Source organism: Apis mellifera, linkage group LG7 (assembly GCF_003254395.2).
Source record: "Apis mellifera strain DH4 linkage group LG7, Amel_HAv3.1, whole genome shotgun sequence".
Lineage (NCBI taxonomy): Eukaryota > Metazoa > Arthropoda > Insecta > Hymenoptera > Apidae > Apis > Apis mellifera.
In genome coordinates, this window is record NC_037644.1 from 12,470,637 (window position 1) to 12,490,656 (window position 20,020).

Sequence of the window (20,020 nt, forward strand, 5' to 3'; positions counted from 1 at the left end):
TTTCGTATTCTAATATTACTTTTGAATATTATGAATAAATAAGATTATTTTAATAAATTGTATCAGTAGTAGAATAAAATAATTCAGTCATTTTTACCAATCTTATGTAATTTTCATTATCTTCTTAAAAAAACAAAATCATTATTTAATATAATAGTATCGAAAATTTTTTAAAAACTCGAAAACTGCCAATTCTGTACAAAAAGTTGCTTGAAACAATATCCCTTGCAACGTATTTCAAGGTCATTAAAATCGATTAATCAATAGATTTATTTTCATTATAATTGTATATATATACAAAATTATAATTTATTAAGCTATAAATATAGGATTTTAAAAATTATTGTTATTTTAAATCTGATAAATGGCTTAGAATATTATATATATATGTATATGTATAAATAGTTAAAGAAATGACATGCGCCCTCTTTTAGAATCGTTTCAATGATACAACACACACAGTAGTAGCGCTCAATTCTGTTTCAGTACTCAGGGCGCGTTCAATCGAAGTGGTTATACGCATGTAATAAAAGATAAAATTCACGTTTTTGTGACAACTGAGGAAATATATTGAAATATATCGATCGAAAGGGATTACACGAGTAGATTCTTGACGAATTAATCTTTTAGCGAATCGACGATTTTTCAAGGATCCATTCTCGTGAGAAGCGCAAAACACAGCAAAATACCAAGAACACTCCTCGTGGGTAAGTTGACAATCGGAAAATTTCCGTACACCGTATGAATTTCTGTTATTGAATTCATTGATTCATTATTAACATAAAAATAGTAAATGCATAAAATAGAAACAATGTAGTTTCACTGAATTTTATGAAATTTTATCAATGTGTATTTTTTTCATATTTCTTTTTTTTGTTGTATAAAATTCAAAATTTTAACTCATTCAATTGATTTCATTTAATTTAGTTTCTCAAAATGTAATGTGGTTTTTGCAATAATATAAGGGGAAAAAAAATTATATCCTATATGTTTTACAAAATTTATAATTTTGGGAAAAAAAGAACAGATAATTTTTTAAGATTTTTATTTCTTTTTGTTTTACTTAACACGTGCTTTATCTATCGTATATTCATGTGTATATATTTAATAAATTTTAACTATAATACAAATATTCGTGTAATTTTTATTTTTCGATAAAATGACAAATATTATGTCAATTTTAATACACATTTAAATAACTTTTAATAATTAAAATATTTAATATTTACACTTTAATTACATCTAATTTACTTTATTATTGTTTATCTACTTATTATCACATATATTTATTTATGTATATATTATATTTGCAATAAAAACATTAAAATTTTTTTTAACAAATTTAATCAATAGGTTTTTGAGTAATCGAAATTGAGTAATCAAAATTTAATCTCTGCGTTATCAATAGAATCATAGTTCTTTATTTTTTTTTTTTTTAGTTTTTTCTTAATAAGAAAATAATTTTTCTATCATAAAAATATTTTAATAAAAAAGATGACAAACTTTTACTTTTATATTTTTTTATTTTATTTATTATTCGAATCTCTCTATTTTTATTAATATTTTATTTCTTTAACCTACATTTTTCTTATACGAAGTAGAATGTCGTGTTGCATCTGATATATTACAATATCGATTATAAACACCAAATATTCACGCGTTCTATGAAAAATAATATTTTGCATTGCATTTGAACACATTGTGTGTACATATTATACTTATATAGAAGGATTAACATTGTATTATAGGATTATTATGCGAACAGGTTATGTCATGAAAATTTATATAATTTATACAGACACACTTTGACATTAATATTGTTATGATGAACAATTGATGAAGAAATTTTAATTTCATATATTATTATTATTATTTTATCAAAAATAAATTTATTTTTTTTTAAGTAGTTTTTTATTTTATATAAATATTTAAAATATTTTAAATAAAAATCGTATATAATCGTGAAAAAGTGAAGATTTAATGAGATGATACAGTTACATAACCGTTTTTTAATAACTTGATCTTCTATTTTAAAATTGTGCTGCAGAAGTAACATATTGGTAATAACGAATATTAATATTCACATGTTATGCACGATAAGCAAGTACGTTCACAATTAGATGCTTTCAACATCGGTGCATTCAAGATAATTAATTGGAACGATAATAATTTACATGTTCAAAAATGACTTCCTTAAATAATTAATGGTCTTGATAAGATTTCATTATTTCAAATTTTTAATTTTTTTTTTTTTCGAGAAATTTGAGAAATAATCTCTACATCTTAGTAAAAACTTCTTTTTCATCAATGTAAATAATATTGAAAATTATTTTTATATTTCTATTTTTTTAAGAAATCGAACATTCAATTTAACATATATCAGAATCACTGTAATCAGCCGATGACATATAATGTTCAAACATGTTTCATATTATATAAAACGTTTAACTTAAAGGATTGAAATATTTATCCAACAACAATCTATACTTGTACCGAATGTATGCTACACAAGCATGATAATAAGAGATTAATAGCACAAATATTAACATTACGATATTTTTTGCAATGATAATATTGCAGGTTAGAATTTACTCGTTCAACAATTTATAATCATATCGTTGTCAGGTGAATAAATCGATTTTATCGGTGTAAAAAAAATTATAAATTTTTGAAAAAACATTACGTTACGTTATTAATCGAAAAAATGAATGATAACGATGCAAAATCTTGGCCGAACTTGAGAATGATACACGTGGTCGATCGAAATGAAATTTTTAGCGAGCATAGGTGTCATAGAGAAAAAAGGTAAACATAGAAATATGAAATCTCAAGTTAGGTAAATTGAGTAATGGAAAGATCACAGAATCTTACATAGTTATCTATTTTATTTAATTATTTGAATTTCTCTTCGATCGATCATCGATGATATTTGAAAAAATATCCTTGGATCTCGCTTGTTTATTTTCTTCTGGTGGACGAGAGACGTTGGAATCGACCATGTCGGTCGTCATGGTGACTCCCCTCGATCACTAGCCTTAGGCATTCCTGAATCATCCTGTACTCATATTCCTGTGAACTAGCCAAAAAGAATAAGCACTAGTGACCTAATCTCCTTAATACATGTACAAACTAGAATCTCGTAATTTATGAATTTTTCATAGATTTTTTTCGTGCTTTTCCTTGTGCCGGAAAAAAGTATTAAACTATTCAGAATACTGTTCTATTTTTAATTTTTTAATCGATGATTCATTTTATATTCGAAATAGTGGTATCATTTGTGTCTTCTTAAAAAATGAAGAATCATTCGAAAAGAAAATATAAAATTAATTTATCCTACTTTTAAAAATTTGATAAAACAATCCAACAAATGGCAATTGTGTGAATGATAAATACAGTGGCGATTAAGGATTCGTCGCGTGCAGGTTAATAATATCCGTTCTGAATTTCCTTTCCTGATAAGATAACCTTAAAGTTCTGGCCACACCTTGTAGGTGAAGGTTCACGTGAAGTCAAAAGAACAATCGATCGACGGCTCTTTGAATGAAAATATCTTGCGATATCTTGAGAAGAACTGTAGAAGCATTGAATAAATAAATAAAGTTGTATAATTTAATAAAAATAAAATTTTCATATTTTCATTATTAATTTCCTTTTGTGTTTATTTTGAGAAAAAATTTTTTTTTTATTTTTTCTTTCTCGATAAATTTTATTCTTGACAATTTTTTTTATCTCTCTAAATAAGTATTTATCGTCGCTATTTGTTGAATGAAACAACTCGAATGAAATTGCTTAAAAGATTACAATGATCCGATCTGTGTCATCTACTTTGTTTCTGGTCTTTGCACCGTTTCCACGCAATACGTAGCACGAAATAGATTAAACGAGATACGTAGATAGGTCATTTATAATTGGTAAGTGAAAAGCAAAGAATTTCTAGAGATAAAGCAAATACGATATTCTGAAATTTCGATATTAATATTGAAATAACGTTGATATCAACTGCAATAATTGAATTAAGATGTATCGATAATAATATAGTCAAATATATATTTAATTATAAGATTAAACGAGAAAAAAAGAGAGAGAAAGAAATTCGTTCAATTTGTCATCTATGTTTGCAATAGAATTCAAGGTCTCTATTCTAATCGAAAGCACTCTATGGTGAAAAGAATGAAGAGGATAAATGTTCCTAAAATAACCCGAGAACCGTATCGATTGAACTCCCATCGATTTCCTCGTAAACCTATAAATCACGTGCTTCGGTTTACTTCTCCTTTATAAGAAACTGGTAATCCACTTACTAACCTAGTGACATTATTTTCTTGGAATAACAGTTTGCCAAACTGGAAAAATAATAAAAATGTTATTGGATCGTAACGCATATATATAGGGATATATATAATGTATATAGGGATATATATAGGGATATATATAGGGATATATATAAAAAGAAAGAATTTATTTTGTAAATTCTAAAAATAATAAATAAATAAATACAGAGAAGAAATAAATATTTCAAAATTTGTTCCACGAACGTATTTTATTCTTCCGGATCAATAGTTGACGAAACTGCATGCTATTGTTGGATCGCGTCCATTGTAGATATGTTGCGAGTTTAGCTTTCTGGCAGAAAACTAGTTCTTTTCCAACTTCTTTCCCGATTCCTTTTTCGAATAAATTATATTTAGTCTCAGAGAGAAGATTTCGTGGAAATGGATCGTAGATTCGTAGAAAAAGAAAAAAGAAATACAAAGATAAATGAATTACATTAGATCGAAGCCTGTCAAAGACTGCTTAACAGATGATTCATCGCCGAGCTTTTATCGGGGATACATGTAGCATATGCATGTTACTGTAGCGCAAAAGTCGATCTTATTTTTATGAACGATAATTAATAAAACGTTTAGGATATAATGCTCTTACCATACCGTTTGAATCAAGATACATTTCTCATGTTGGATTGAATCAAAATTATTTTTACTTATTTCTTTTCCGATTATTGTACTTCTCTTAGAGAAGTTTTGAGGGAAAGAGAAGTGGCCAAACAGATTGCTTCTAATCCCTTTGCGCCATCGCTCCATCTCGTTTCTTTGATGAAACGAGATATAAGAGAGAAAGCTTTCGATCACAAAGCACAAACAATTTCTTTTTTGAAGGAGAACGCATTTTAAAATACGGAATAAGTGGAAAGCATAATAGCAAAGTATATTTACAGAAGTGAAGATACATGTATAGAGGAAGAATGTTTAATTATTTGTATAATAAAGGTAGGGAGAAAATTGTTGGAAGAAATGTTGAAAATTTTTAATTATTTTTCTTTGGAGGTATCAATCAATGATACCCATCTTTTTTAAAATATTATGCACAATGTTTTCAATTCAATTAACAAATATTACGTAAGAGATGACATTAATATATATTTGTGTAATTATGCGTGTGAAAGGATGTTTATATATTCGTGACACACTTCTTGAAATTTTTTTTTTTCTTTCTTTCTTGAGAAAGATTAAAACAAAAGTTTGCTTTAGATGAAGCAAGACGGAGATAAAATGCGACGACGATATGGCAGAAATAGAATTGTTTCTGCTTCGTATCTTCATTTCGCCTCGTCTAAAGGAAACTTATTTACTTTTTAATTTAATAATAAATATATTTATGTTCATTAATTTTTTTGCCTGTTGAGTCGATCAAGAGATATTCAACCAATGATGTATTAATTGTACAAAGAAGAATATATTTCATAACTTTTGTAATTATTCTTATCTTGTTTCAGGAAGTTTCTCCTCTTGTTTTCATAACTGATTAATATGTTTCTCCATTCTCAGCTTTTCTTCTATTCTTCTAATTGACTTGTATACGCTTTGCTTGTTTTAGCATATACGATTAGTTAACTTAATCACTTAATGGTTGATCGCAAATATACACTCCCTCTCTTTTTCTATCGATTTCTTTTTATTTGCTCACACCGTTCAGTGTCGTATGCACATTCCTGCACCTAAATACGCATGCACGCCTGTATATCATCTTGCATTACCTCAATGGTGAGTAAACAGTTTTTTTCTTTTTTTTTTTCCTCGTTGTTGCTAATTACTTCACTTTTTCTTTTTCTTTTTTTTTGCTCCGCTTTTATTATAATTCTCTATTTTCTCATTTTGATTTCTTACCTTTTTTTCTTTTTTTTTTTTAACACATTCCAACGAACAAGTATCTCGATTTTATATTTTATAATTTTACACCTTAAATGCATACTCATCTTGTATACGCGTGAAAGAAAAAAATGTACTACATTTACTACATCGTATTTATATGACAATTTATTATTTATAAGACAAGTCAGAAATTATTTACCGTGAATTATTTTTTTTTTTCTTCAATTTTCATTATACGACGAAATGGAATTTTCTTTCTCTCACAATTATTTTTTTTTTTTTATTATAAACGATAGAAAATAAATGATAGGGATAACAATTAATTAGTTCCAAATTTTTTTAAAAAAATTAATAATACGCGAACGTATAGTTGAAAACTGGAGTTCGCACGTAATTCATATTAAAAAAAAAGTACCTTCAAGATCGTAAATTTTAAGAACGGTTAAAGACATCCATAAAAAGTTGAAAACTGCAAAACGCGCATCGTATAAAAAGGTCTTCTTCAAAGTCGTAAACTTTAAGAAACCTTAAACTGGATATCCATCCAAGTAAATTTTCAGAATCGCATTACGCTGCGTGAAAAAAAAATAAATAAAAGTCATCCTGAAAAGAACTCTTAAGAACCTCTGAGATATCCAAATATAAACATTGAATTATACTTGTAAAAAGCATAATCCTTCTTATATTAGCGAAAAAATTGTTTCTCCACAGGAGAAGAAAGAAGAAGGTACGTGCATGCTGAGGGGAAGGACGTTTAGTGACTCGTCCAAGCTCGGAGGCTGCGAAGTCCTTATGGTAGCTGAGAGGCGTGGACGATCCTTCCCGAGCGAGATCCAAGGGTTGAAGGGGTGGCCCCGTCGTTGGATCCACCCGGCCAACACGTACATTTAGAAGAAGAAAAATGACCGATCGTAACGAGAATTTCTTATGCAGAACCAACCTACCCGACCAACCCATCACTCAGCGCCCCTACAAACCTGTCTACGGTTGGACAACAGGGAACAACAACAACGATATCCGCAGCAACAGCTCGGCGAACGTGGTCGGAAGGAGGGACGGATCGAGGGCGGATTATCATCGATCGAACGCGTTCCAAAGGGATCAAACGAACTCGAATTATCGGGGGCCGAAGAAGGCGCCCATAGTCGGCTGGCAGAACGGTAGCCCGACCGTTTTCCCGAGCACACCGTGCAGCACCCCTGACCCCGAATCCCTGGACACGATCGACGATCTGTCTCGCTCGCAGAGCGTCGCTTCGTCCACGAAATGTTCAGAGATATGCCAAGATTCCTCCGGGAACACGGAGGATCTGAGCAGCTTGGCGGACGAGAGGCTTCTTCAATCCACCCCTGCACGCACCATCGACAGGAGCGTGGAATCGTTGTCGCCCGACAAGGACACGTTCCTGACCACGTCCCCGGAAATCGGGAGGAGCAAGGAGCTGAGCTTGGCCGACGAGGACATAGACGACAAGATCGATCTGTTGAGCCCTGGAACGGATTGCACCGAGGACAGGATACCACCCACGCCTCCTCCCCTCGACGCAAATTACCTGATCTCGTCGAATCTCACGATCGGGCGTAGCCCGATCAACAGAAGCGACGACGGGTTCAAAAGAAGGATCGAGGGATCGAGGGATAATCCGAGACGGTCCCCTGAGGCGAGGCCGATAATCACGCCGAATCCTGGCTACAAGGAGGACGACGAGGCTACGAGGGACTCCATCGACTCGGACAGCGATCTCGTGGACGAGTCGACGAGCACGGCCAAGGACGGGAAGAGGAAGTCGAAAGTGCCGGATGGCGGATGGGGTTGGGCGGTCGTGTTGGCTTCCTTGATCATATCCATGATAGCGGACGGGGTCTCCTTCAGTTTCGGCCTCCTGTACATCGAATTCTTGCAAGAGTTCGGCGCGTCCAAGTTGAAAACAGCTTGGATAGGATCTCTGTTCATGGCCGTGCCACTTTTGTCCGGGCCGATCATGTCTGCGTTGGTCGATCGTTACGGGTGCAGGAGCATGACCATCGTCGGCGGTCTGATCTCGGGATTCGGGTTCATACTGAGCTGTTTCAGCACCACGATTGAGGTAATGTATTTGACGTTTGGAGTGATCGCGGGTCTCGGTCTGGGCCTGTGCTACGTCACTGCGGTCGTGAGCATCGCGTATTGGTTCGAGAAAAAGCGGACCCTAGCTGTAGGGTTGAGCGCGTGCGGAACGGGAATCGGCACGTTCGTGTACGCGCCCATGACCACGTACTTCATCGAGGAGTACGGATGGAGAGGCACCTGCCTGCTCCTGGCGGGCACCTTCTTCAACATGATCGTTTGCGGGACGGTGATGCGCGATCCCGAGTGGTGGATCTTGGAACAGGAGAAGCAGAACGGTGCAACGCCTAGAAAATCGATCACCAAGTCCGAGTGCGATAGAGCGAGCATCAGCCCCGTGGACGAGTTTCCTGGGATCGAGGAGCTGAGGAAGATGTTGAAGAGCGGACACACGCCGGAATATCTGTTGCAAATTCTCAGCACAACCACGGAGGATCCGCAGTCGGTCGATGGAGATATTAGATTCAGAAGCGTGGTTAATTTGCCTACTTTTGTCAGACATAATGAGAAGGTGAGAAACTGACCTGGAATAAATTTGTTTCTTTGAAGGATTATATCTTTTTCTTTTTTTTTCTTTTTAATATTTCATCAAACATATGAGGGAATACTGAAAAAAATAGATATTATTTTATCATACGTATGTTAATTAAAATTGATCTTGAATACGTGTTAATACTTACAGTGATATATTTTATATGAATAAGTTTGACGAATGCTTTGTAAAAAAGAATTAAAAAAAAATTGATCGAAGAAAAGATGTGGGAAATATCATCATCTAAAGTATGCATTTTTGAGGATTGTAGGTGCCCGTGGAAGTATTAGAGTCGCTTTCCAGTAATCCGAGATTATGCAAGGTCATTTTGGAGAACTATCCTAATCTTCTATCCTGTAGAAGTTATTCGGATAAAATGTTACAAGATTCCAATTCAGAAGTTGGCAACAAGAGTATTGTCACAATGTCTATGAGGTTTTAAATTTTATCTACTATAGATTATTCTTATGATAAATTATCAATGACGAGAGATTTAACGTTATATTCGTTTTTCGAAAGAATCAAGCAAGCACGTGATGAATCAAAACATGACAATTCGCATGTAATAAATAATGTTTACTCTGGATCTGCGTGCAACACTATAAAAAATCATATAGGTAAAAAAATATATAAAAAAGAATCGGAAGAAGCTAATCCTCTTTTAATTAAAGAACTTGAACACGTTAGTAAATTAATTTTAATTTATCTGCTGCGTAAGAAAGAAAATTATTCGTATCTTTTCTAAGTATTATTACACTTTTTAGATAAGCGAGGGACGAAAATTAAAATCTGTATCTAGACAACACATAGTAGAATTAAACTGTGGACTTATTAAAACGGACTCGCTTCCATGGTTAAAAAAACAATTTAATACCAACACTCACTATTTCAAAGATATCAGAGTCCATAGAAATTCGGTTATGTACCGTGGCGCTGCTCTTAATTTACACAAATACCGATTAAGGGCTAGCAGTTGTCCCGATATTTATAGAAATAGTATGACTACATTGGCCAAAGAAAACGAGGAGGTAAAATAAAAATAAAAACTTTATATCATAATGATAATTAAGCTCACAATCTATTTTAATTTTATTTAGATTTTTTTTTCCTTTCTCTATTTTTTGCTATGTACCTTTTTATTCTTGAATTTTCTTTTTCTTCGACTTCTGTTCAATCCTTCTTTATTTTAGACTTATTCTAGACTTCTTTTTCACTTCTTTATATCTTATCATTCATCATTCATTTACCGATCGAGTCTCTATTCTAATTTCTTATTTTCAGAAATGGTACAGCGAATTAATAGATTTACTAAAAAGTATGATGGATTTTTCAATGTTCCTGGAATTGCATTTTTTATTCCTCTCACTGTCAACGATTTTGCTGTTCACTTGGTTTATCGTGCCTTACTTTTATCTTGCCGAACATCTTACCAGAAACAGTTACACCGAGTCCGATGCTGCGAATCTTCTCAGTATTATCGGCATCACTAACACAATTGGAATGGTACTATTGATTTTACTTATCGATTCTTTCCAATACATATCTAATCTTATTTTTAATATATTCTCAGATTGGTCTTGGATGGGCGGGAGATCAACCTTGGATGAATGTGAGCAAAACTTACACTTGGTGTCTAGTTGCTTGTGGTGTGGCAACATTTTTAATGTCAACATTTACTCCTTACTACAATTTGTTGATGATTACCTCGGCAGCGTTTGGCCTCTTCTTCGCGAGTAGTTTTAGTTTTACTCCTGTTATATTGGTACAATTGATACCTCTGGAGAGATTCACTACTGCCTATGGCCTTAGCCTATTATGTCAGGGTATAGGGAATCTTCTTGGTCCGCCATTGGCTGGTTGGTTATTTGATATAACGAATTCGTGGGATTTATCCTTTTACATGGCGGGTAGTTGGATTGTCGTTTCTGGATTGTTGGTGGGGCTTATTCCGTACACCAAAAATAGAAAAATTTGGGGCAAAGGTCCAATCGAAATGGAACGTGAAAGAGACAGTTTAGCTTGAATTTATTACTAATTAAGTTTCAACGAACCACTATTACCTCCAGCAAAAGTAAACGATCAATCATTTATTGTTATTTCTATTGTTGAAAATTGAATAGGGAAAAATGAAAAAAGAAAGTATTATTTGTTGTTATTTATTTTTCTTTAATCTGATTATTATCTTATTATCAGATTTTTTCATTTCTATTAGATAACTATGATAGTTATATTTTATATATAATGATAATGATGGTATTTATATATCCGTAATAACATGTACTTATAGAATGAAACTTAAATTTTAATGAAATGCATTTACAAATAAATAAAAAGAAAACAGGAAACAATAAACAGCGAGGAAATAAAATATCTAATTAAATAATTACATTTTTGTCAAAATTATGATCATTGATTGTTATTTATTCTTATATAACAGTACAAAGCTATATATACATCTTATTTAGTTTTATTAAAATACAAATTTTTACTTAAATAATTTATAAATTTCTTTTTTTAAAAAAAGAAAAGAAACAAAAAGATTTGAAAAAAAAGATAATTGTGATTAAATCTTGCTTTGATAAATACATTTACAAGATTTCTATACATAATATATTAATGGAAATATATAATGTGAAAATATATTATTTGATAATTAAATATTTCGAATACTTCTAAACAAAAATATAATAAAACTAAATTCATATACTCTGGAAGATATTAATGATAGAGAAAAATTGCGAATATAGTCAGAAATTGATATACTTCTTACATTTCTAAATTTTTGCCTTATAACGTCCAATATAGATAAAAAGTTGAGAAATCAAGTCTGCCATGCTAATTAAAACGATGCATGATTATTTTTCGCATCGTTGTAACGTAACGTCCCAACTGTGATTATAATCATTGTCAGGAAAAAATTAGTCAAATTTTGGAATTAGTGTATTCTAGTTAATTATATAATTGTAGATATGGCGCTTAATTATATTAACAAAATTTTTTGAAGTGCAATGTTATCATGTTATACATTATAAAAAATAATAAAATAAATTCGATGAACTTATTCAATTTTTAAAAACATTTTTACAACTTTCAAAAAAATATTTCTTTCGTGAATTTCATAATAGAGGATAAAAATATTTAATGTAATGATTGTAATTTTACTTAATTGTTCTAAGCTTTTTTTTTTATTATTGATAATATTACTTATTGATAATAGTTTTTTTATATAATTATTTTAATAATAGTAATAAAATATAATCGTGATAATGATTAAAAAAATATATCTATAATAATTATCAATAATATTTTTAAATGAGAAAAGAAAAGGGAAAGAATATAAAATGTTGGTAAGTAATTTAAATATATTTTTTTAATTTAAGAATATTTTTTTAGAATTTTTGTTTATATATATTTATATATAGAGAAATAAAAAATATATCTTTCTTAACATTCTTTTATATATATTATGAATTATTATAAAATATAAATTGTACAATAAAAGTAAACGTACAAATTAGATGCGAGTATACATATTTATATTTATTATAATATATATATTATATTTTCAAAAAACATTATTTTTATATAATTATTTAATGTATCAAAAAAATGAATATCAAAAAGGACGGAGATAAAATAATATTGCATCATAAATTTATAAAAATGTAACAACATTTTTTTTCATTTTTTGTTATCATTTTCTTAAAAAATTTTTTTATAAATATATATGGATATCATTATTATAAATATTATTCAATATGATTAAATATAAAGAATTCTATATATTATTGTACAACTTAATATCCAGTTTTTTTTTCAAATTTAAAATTTTATTCGATCTTTTAGAAGAATTTATATTTTCAAGAGACAAACACGTGACCTGTAAAATTATCCATATTACTACAGATAATATATCACACATATAAGATATGCGAAATTAATTAATTTTAATATAAAATTGTAAGAAAAAAATTTTATAATGTAAACAAGCATAAATAAGAAAATATAAAAGAGATGAGATAATGAACTAAAATTGAATTATCATTAACATAATATCGTGCAATATCTGAATCAATATTATTTGTAACACTTTATGATACTTGTGAAAGGAAAAACTTTTCTAATTATGAAAAAAATGAAAGAAATTTTAATTATTTATATAATGAAAACAATTTTTCTTTTTTAAGAATCTGAGAATTTTCTTTAAATTCCTGACTTTAAAAATGTGCTAAAACGCGATAAAAAAAAAACAATTCAAATATCGATTAGAAATTAGAACCTTATTTATTTTATACAGTCTTGATACATTTTTAATATCCCGGTGAAGTGCTTGGATTAACTAAATTCTGGATTGGACTTCTGCTCGGAATTCTAGGAACACCAACTATATTAGCGAGATTCTCCACACTTTTTGGAAAAGTTCTTGTGATGATTGCATGCTCGGGACCAATTAACGCATCGCCCATTACACCCAATCGTACACCACTTCCATATTTGTGTAGAGTTATCGACATATCTGAAAAAAATGAGTTGTATGAATTTTAATGAACACTAAAAATAAAAGAGGATACATATTGAGAATATTTATAAATCAAATTTTTCAATAACAATTAACGTGTTCCATATCATGTAAGTTAATAATGATTTTTATCAAGAATGTATTAAGTGATAAAAAATATTTAAGCAATTACTTAAACGATTAAAATTATTAAATATTTATGGTTTTATCAAAAACATTTAAGATAGTATATTAGAAATAAAGAATTTTCTAAATTTCTTCTAATTATATATAAATCCTTCATAATTTTTTTCTTCTTAAATCGATTCAAAATTTCTTGATTTTTTTATCATTTTTGTAGATGAAAAATTTTTAATAAAACATTTACTACAATTGCCTTGAGGTGGTCTCCAATACATCACCGCGTCGACGCCTTCCACAATGAGATCTCCATCGATGTGTGTTAAAGAAAGACAATATCTTCTCGTTAAATGATTAAGCATCACTTTAAGTAATAAGGAAGGTAAACAAGAAGAAATTAATCCGCAGGACTCTTCTGCCGCCGTAATTGCATACAACGCGCTTTGCTTTGATCTTGCCTCACGCACATTCTTTTGAATAACCTAAAATAAGTACTTTTAAAATAAATATATATTTAATTTATTTATGATATATTATTACGAATGATAATATGAATTTATAATTTTTTTTTCTATCGATGTTTCTCAGAGGAAAATAAAAATATTAAAACAGATAAAAATGAAATAAAAATGAAAATATAATAAAAGAAATTTTAAAATATGAATAATGAAATGCAGAATGTGTCTTAAAGAGAATACTGCCGTTGGTTTTATTGTTCGAGATAACGAGCATAATAAATTGCTAAATCGAAAAAATTGTGTCAAACGTGTGGGCGTATTGTCCCTACATAGTTTATTTCCATCCTGTAAATTTTACGTTAATTTTATTCTTTTTTGATACTTAGACGAAGAAATTGATATAATAATATAACTATATTATTATAATAATAACTATAATTATAATAATATAAATATAATTTATTAAAATATAATAAAGAGTTATTATAAATCGATTTTTACTATAACACTATTAAATTAAATTCTCTAACACAAACCTGCAAAATTTCAACCAAATCATCCTCGAACAAAGGAGTCTTCGTGGGAAGTGCAAGGCATAAAATACCTCTGGTTTCGTGATTTTGAACAAATATCGCTCTTTGTCTGACAAACTTTCCAGTGGCGAATACATCATCCGGTATTCTAACACCAGAATGACGGAAATATTTTTTGAGAGCATCTACGGTTGCGGCCAATAAAATTTCAGCTTCTGACGCACCTGTCATAATGGAAATTTTTCGAAGAATATCGAGTTCGACCTCCTCCGACCATGCAACCACTTTTCGTCCACAAGAAGATATAGTTTGAAGTCGACTCACATGTGCATATTTCAAAAACAATTCCTCGAAGATAGTTTTTGGTGCCTTTATCGCGATCCACATAATGGATAACACTTCTATAGTGGCACGATATATTAGAGGAACATAATACCACAACGTGGAAATTAAAGTATCTGGATAATAATGTTTGTAAGGCGATTTTAAAGCTCGTAATTCTCGAGCAAAGAGAATAGGTGTTTTTAATGTAAATATGATTGTTAAGTACCAACACCATAAAATAATATTAGACAAAAATTTAAAAGGATTCAAAGATTTTAATAAAGCATATAAGAACACGATCTGCCCGATATTTCGTTTCTTAGCTTCTCGTTGAAATATGGAAAAAATATCAAGAAACTTGATACCCTCTCTTTTTTCGTATTGCCTTCAATGAAAAAAGAAAAATATTGATAAAGAATTTTAGAAATTTGATAATTTTTTAGGTTACGCGAAATTATGCGAAATTATCTTTTTATTTAATTACCTTGTTATCTCTTTCATCGAAGAAAATAAAACTATCACACTAATTTTACAACATTGCAGAATACCAATTTGTTTCTTTAAAATTTCCGGTCTCTCGTTTGGATCGTTATTATATAAAAATTCGTTCCAATAATTACTGAAACTCTCCGTGAGTTTCTGATAAAGTTTCGGAAGTGCCGATGGTTCAGAATAAAGATTTGTAAAAGGAGAATTCACTTTCTCGCATTCCCAAATATCGGAACAATATCTTAATGGAAGAAAATCGGCTAAGACTAAGTGTTCTTGTCGCAGAAGTAAATGATGGACTCTCACTAAACAGATTTGGTACTCTTCGCCACGAGAGAAACAGTTTATTACGTGCACTTGCCATGGTGGTTGTTCCGGTGGAAAAAATTTCGATGTGAGATCGCTCACGTAATCCTAAAATACATAAATCTAAATACTAAATATATTACTGTTAACTGTTTGTTTGTTAAAATGAACTTTAATCCATGTAATTTTTAATATGTACACATATTATTTTTATATCCTTATATTTCTTTTTTTTTGCTTCTAAAACTTCTTTCCTAATTACTTTCAACACTTTTGCAAATTTTTCACTTTAGAACAGATTTCTTTATAACACTCTCTTAAATAAATATTTCTAAATATTATAAAACTTAGCCGTACTTTTATTTCTTGATCTATTGACAATAATTGACGATATTTGACGATAAGTTAGAGAACTATCAAAAAATTTCGGAATCAGCGCGATCTCGCGTTTGAACACTGAAAACTTCGATTTGCTATTAGCATAACAGAATGTTCAAAACGAGCGTACATTCAAGGAAAGTGATAGTGTGATAAAGATAGAGAAGATATTTTGGTAAAGTTACAAAGAAAATCAATTAATTATTAATTTTTTATTATAAAATTTATGCATTTTTAGACTTATGTCTCAAAGTTAGAAATTTCGAACAAGTTTCTCGTATCAATTTTAATATAATTCTTTTTTATTAATTATTTATTAGCGATTATTTTAATTATTTTAATTACAAATTTCTGTTTCATTTGAGTAATAAATAATTAATTTATTATTATTATAAATAATAAAATTATGAATAAAAATTATATATGAATGTAAAAAAACACTTTTAGATATATACATTCATATTTAGAAATAAATTTCATAATAATATGAAATTAGTGAAAAACTATTTTGCATATCAAAAATATCAATCCAATTTGATAAATTAGTCGGTAATAAATAATTAATTAAAAAGAATTTTCTATTAAAATTTAAATAAAAAAATTTATTTAAATAAAATAATCTATTAAAATTATATGAGAAATTTATTCTAAAGTTTTAGTTTTCGGATCCAAATTCAAAAGTTTAGTATTTTCTTTCTATCTCTTTAATATGTATACATAGAGCTCTTTGCATCCTATGCTAGTAATAAAGTTCTAACGTTCAAATGTATATTTCTATTTCAATTTTGTTCTTTTATTATATCTTATATATATTTTATATTTTTAAACTTTTATATTCAAATGTCAAAATTCAATTTATATTCGTAATTAAATTTAAAGAAGTGAATAAAGAAATCTAATTTCTTTTAATAAATGTGACATTAAGAAAGCAAATATAAAACAAGTAAATACATCAAATTTTACAAAATTTTCATCTGTCATTTTCATATACCTTTTTTATCTATTCTATTTTAGATTCTCCTAATCGTAAAATTGTAAAAAAAAATTCTTATCTATTTTATGATAAAGAATTAGAAATTTGAAAAAACTTTCATTATAACCTATGTTCAAAGTCAAATTTGATAAAAAATCTAAAAAATAATTAAAAATTTAATTTAAAATATAGAAATAGAAAAAAATGTAATTCATAATAAAGCGTACAATATGCAGAAAATCTTGTACTAAATGAAAAATAAAAATTGTATAAAAAAAAAAATATCAAATATAGCATAAAATAAAATACAAATTGATAGAAGAATGAAGAATTAGAATTTGAAAACCGACCTGAATGTTAGATTCTGTAATAGATCGACCTCTGTACAAACACGGTGAATTTAACAAATGATTGTCCACGGAAAAATAATCAAGATCCTTCCATACATAAAGACCCCATCGCGTAGATAAACCTGCACGAAGAAATCTTTTGGACGAAGTCAAATGTAATAAATGAGTACGAATGCTTTCCGCAATTGAACGGCCTTGAATCAATAAAGTATAAATTCCCTATATTTAAAGAAAAAGAATATACATTTAAAACTAAACTGACAATATTGAAGTATAATAAAAAGTGGAATTAAATTGATCTTATATTCGTATTGCACCTACATGATTTCGAAATTTATCCAGAATTGTACAAATGTTGTTGTCTTCCACGACGACAACATTTGGATATTTCCATTTTACAAAACGTATCCAACTTTTTCTTGACCATGTTAATACTTGAAATGAAAAAATATATATATATGGATTTCTAATAAAATTAAATTAAATGATACAAAATATTGAGAACTATTAATTTATATATGGTACTTGATGTAATATTAAACAAATTGTCTATCATAATTATTTTATAACTGAAATTTTGAAATATTTCATTAAACAGATATATGATGTCTAACCGAAAAACGTCTAACAAAAATCTTTTGATATTATACGAATAATTTTCTATCTTCATTATTACAAATTTTTTATGTATCTGCAATATATAATAATAATTAATCGAATATTTGTCGAAAAAAACATAATAATGTATTATTGCATATTATAAATAATTTCAGTAAAATATATAATTTCAAGGAAATACATATCAGCAACGAAATGTGATTAAGTTTATTAATAACATTAATAAACTATACAACATCGAGTTTTCTACTTATTATGAATCACTCTCATAAATAAAACATCATTAATATTTATATTTATAACAAAATTTTAATTTCCTCATTAATATTTTCTACGAAACATTTATGATTTATTTATCTAAATGACATCTTTCAAAATAGGATGATAAATGCAAACAAATTTTTATAAGAAATAATATTTAACTTAATAAAAAAAAGAATAAAAACTAATAAAATATAAATAATTAAAAAATATTATTCGTGATAATTATTATTAATATCTTATTTTTAATGATATCTATATATATAATGAGATGAAATAAAAGATTTATTTATAAATTTTTCAAAAAAAATTTTTGATTTCCAATACTTTCGTTTCTATTTATTTCTAGATTATCGTAAAAAAAAAAATGGCAAATAAATGTTTTAAGTATTTATTTAAAAATTGAATTTTTTTAACTTTTTTAAAATATCATTATTTCAATGTTATAAAAATGGTTAAGTTAAAAAAATTAATATCTCAGCTATATAAATTAATTATTAAGCCATATGAAATTCAATTATTAATTAAAAAATAAAAAAAATAATTAAACTAAAATATATTGACCCAGAAGTTACTAAATTATTTTGAATTTTTTTTTTTTTTAAATTACATCAAATCGAAATCTGGTCTCTGAAGTTAATTCGAGTCATGCCTCCAAACTATAACTGTCAACAACAACCGATGGAATGGTTATCATGGATAATTACCCGGATAAACGAGTAACAGAAGTGGAACCAAAATGATCAACAGTAGTAGGCTGAAACTAAAGTGCAACAGCAACGAAATACCGAGAATATCCACGAAGTTGATCGCGACCATGATATCTGTGATTAATATTTGCACCCTTTTTTTTTCAACGGTGAATCTAGAACCGGAAGTGGATCAACGATGCTCAAAAACTGGCGAGTTTTACTAATCGTAATCGTACAAATAATGGTCGCATGTACGAGAATCGACACAGTGTTACTGACTATGCTGTCTATAGATGATTATGTTCCGAAGACGTGGCCTTTGACCTCGTTGCAAAAGACAGTAGTCCAATGATATTGCGAAGCTACTGTTCTTTAGTCTCGTTATTTCCCCTCAATCCTCTGAGATTTGCAATATGATGATCGAATATCGAAGTCTGTAAGATCGAATTCAATTTAATGGGTATGTTTATTATAGGCAATGATGAAGATAATCGATTTCGAGATAATCGATGAATCTTTCGGTTTTTGATCCAGGTTAGGGAATTATATAAAATCACGTTAAGAATTCGTTCATTAAGAAATAATAAATTTTAATGGATAATATGAATAGGCATCTTGTGGAAAAAAGAAATTAAGAAATCCTTTATAATAAACTAATGATAATTTTATATTTTGAATATAAATTGATAGAATAGTTAATTATTCATTAATTTGATAAAAAATGAATGATTAATGATTTTAATTTATTTGATTTTGGAATCGAATTGGAATTTTTTTCATATAATTTTTTTATCTTTTCTTATAAAATAATTGTCTTGTTCAAAAATAATTGATATACGATTATAAATTGATTAATAAATATTTGAAAAGAAATTCATATTTAAATCGAATATATTTTCCAAATAAATTTATACTGTTCTTTTGATATTCTTTATATTTTGATATTTTGATATTCTATATGTATATTTTGATTTTTTGATATATATTTTTTTTTATAGTATTTTTTGATATATATACTTTAGGAAAAAAATATACAAATATTAATCTTTTATTTTATAAAAAATGTATTCACAAAATGATATATTAATATACATATATGTTTACAATCGATTTTTTAAATTAAATTTTTTTATATGATATTTTATATAAAATATGTAATTATTTCTACAATCTAAATCTTTCTAATTAATTTAGAGAATATTGTTCCTCCAA

The 20,020-nt window shown here is 28.4% G+C and overlaps 2 protein-coding genes across 3 annotated transcripts; one reads left to right on the forward strand and one right to left on the reverse strand.

Annotated features, from left to right (window-relative positions):
* Positions 1–432: 432 nt before the first annotated feature.
* Positions 433–10,929, forward strand: LOC410067. The gene is made up of 7 exons (XM_393553.7): positions 433–707; positions 6,861–8,766; positions 9,059–9,222; positions 9,307–9,469; positions 9,552–9,815; positions 10,069–10,290; positions 10,358–10,929. The coding sequence occupies exons 2-7, from the start codon at positions 7,051–7,053 to the stop codon at positions 10,808–10,810; spliced, it is 2,982 nt and encodes a 993-aa protein (XP_393553.4). The 5' UTR covers positions 433–707; positions 6,861–7,050; the 3' UTR covers positions 10,811–10,929.
* A 2,117-nt stretch (positions 10,930–13,046) lies between these two features.
* Positions 13,047–19,424, reverse strand: LOC100576497. 2 transcript variants are annotated; one of them, XM_006568296.2, is made up of 7 exons: positions 18,824–19,424; positions 17,559–17,671; positions 17,238–17,456; positions 15,226–15,644; positions 14,421–15,126; positions 13,683–13,908; positions 13,047–13,303 (listed from the first exon to the last, which is right to left on the reverse strand). In XM_006568296.2, the coding sequence occupies exons 1-7, from the start codon at positions 18,933–18,935 to the stop codon at positions 13,098–13,100; spliced, it is 2,001 nt and encodes a 666-aa protein (XP_006568359.2). In that variant the 5' UTR covers positions 18,936–19,424; the 3' UTR covers positions 13,047–13,097. The 2 variants fall into 2 exon arrangements, with proteins under 2 accessions (XP_006568359.2, XP_003251223.2); XM_003251175.4 differs by having other exon boundaries at positions 13,674–13,908; positions 18,824–19,420.
* Between the last annotated feature and the right edge of the window lie 596 nt (positions 19,425–20,020).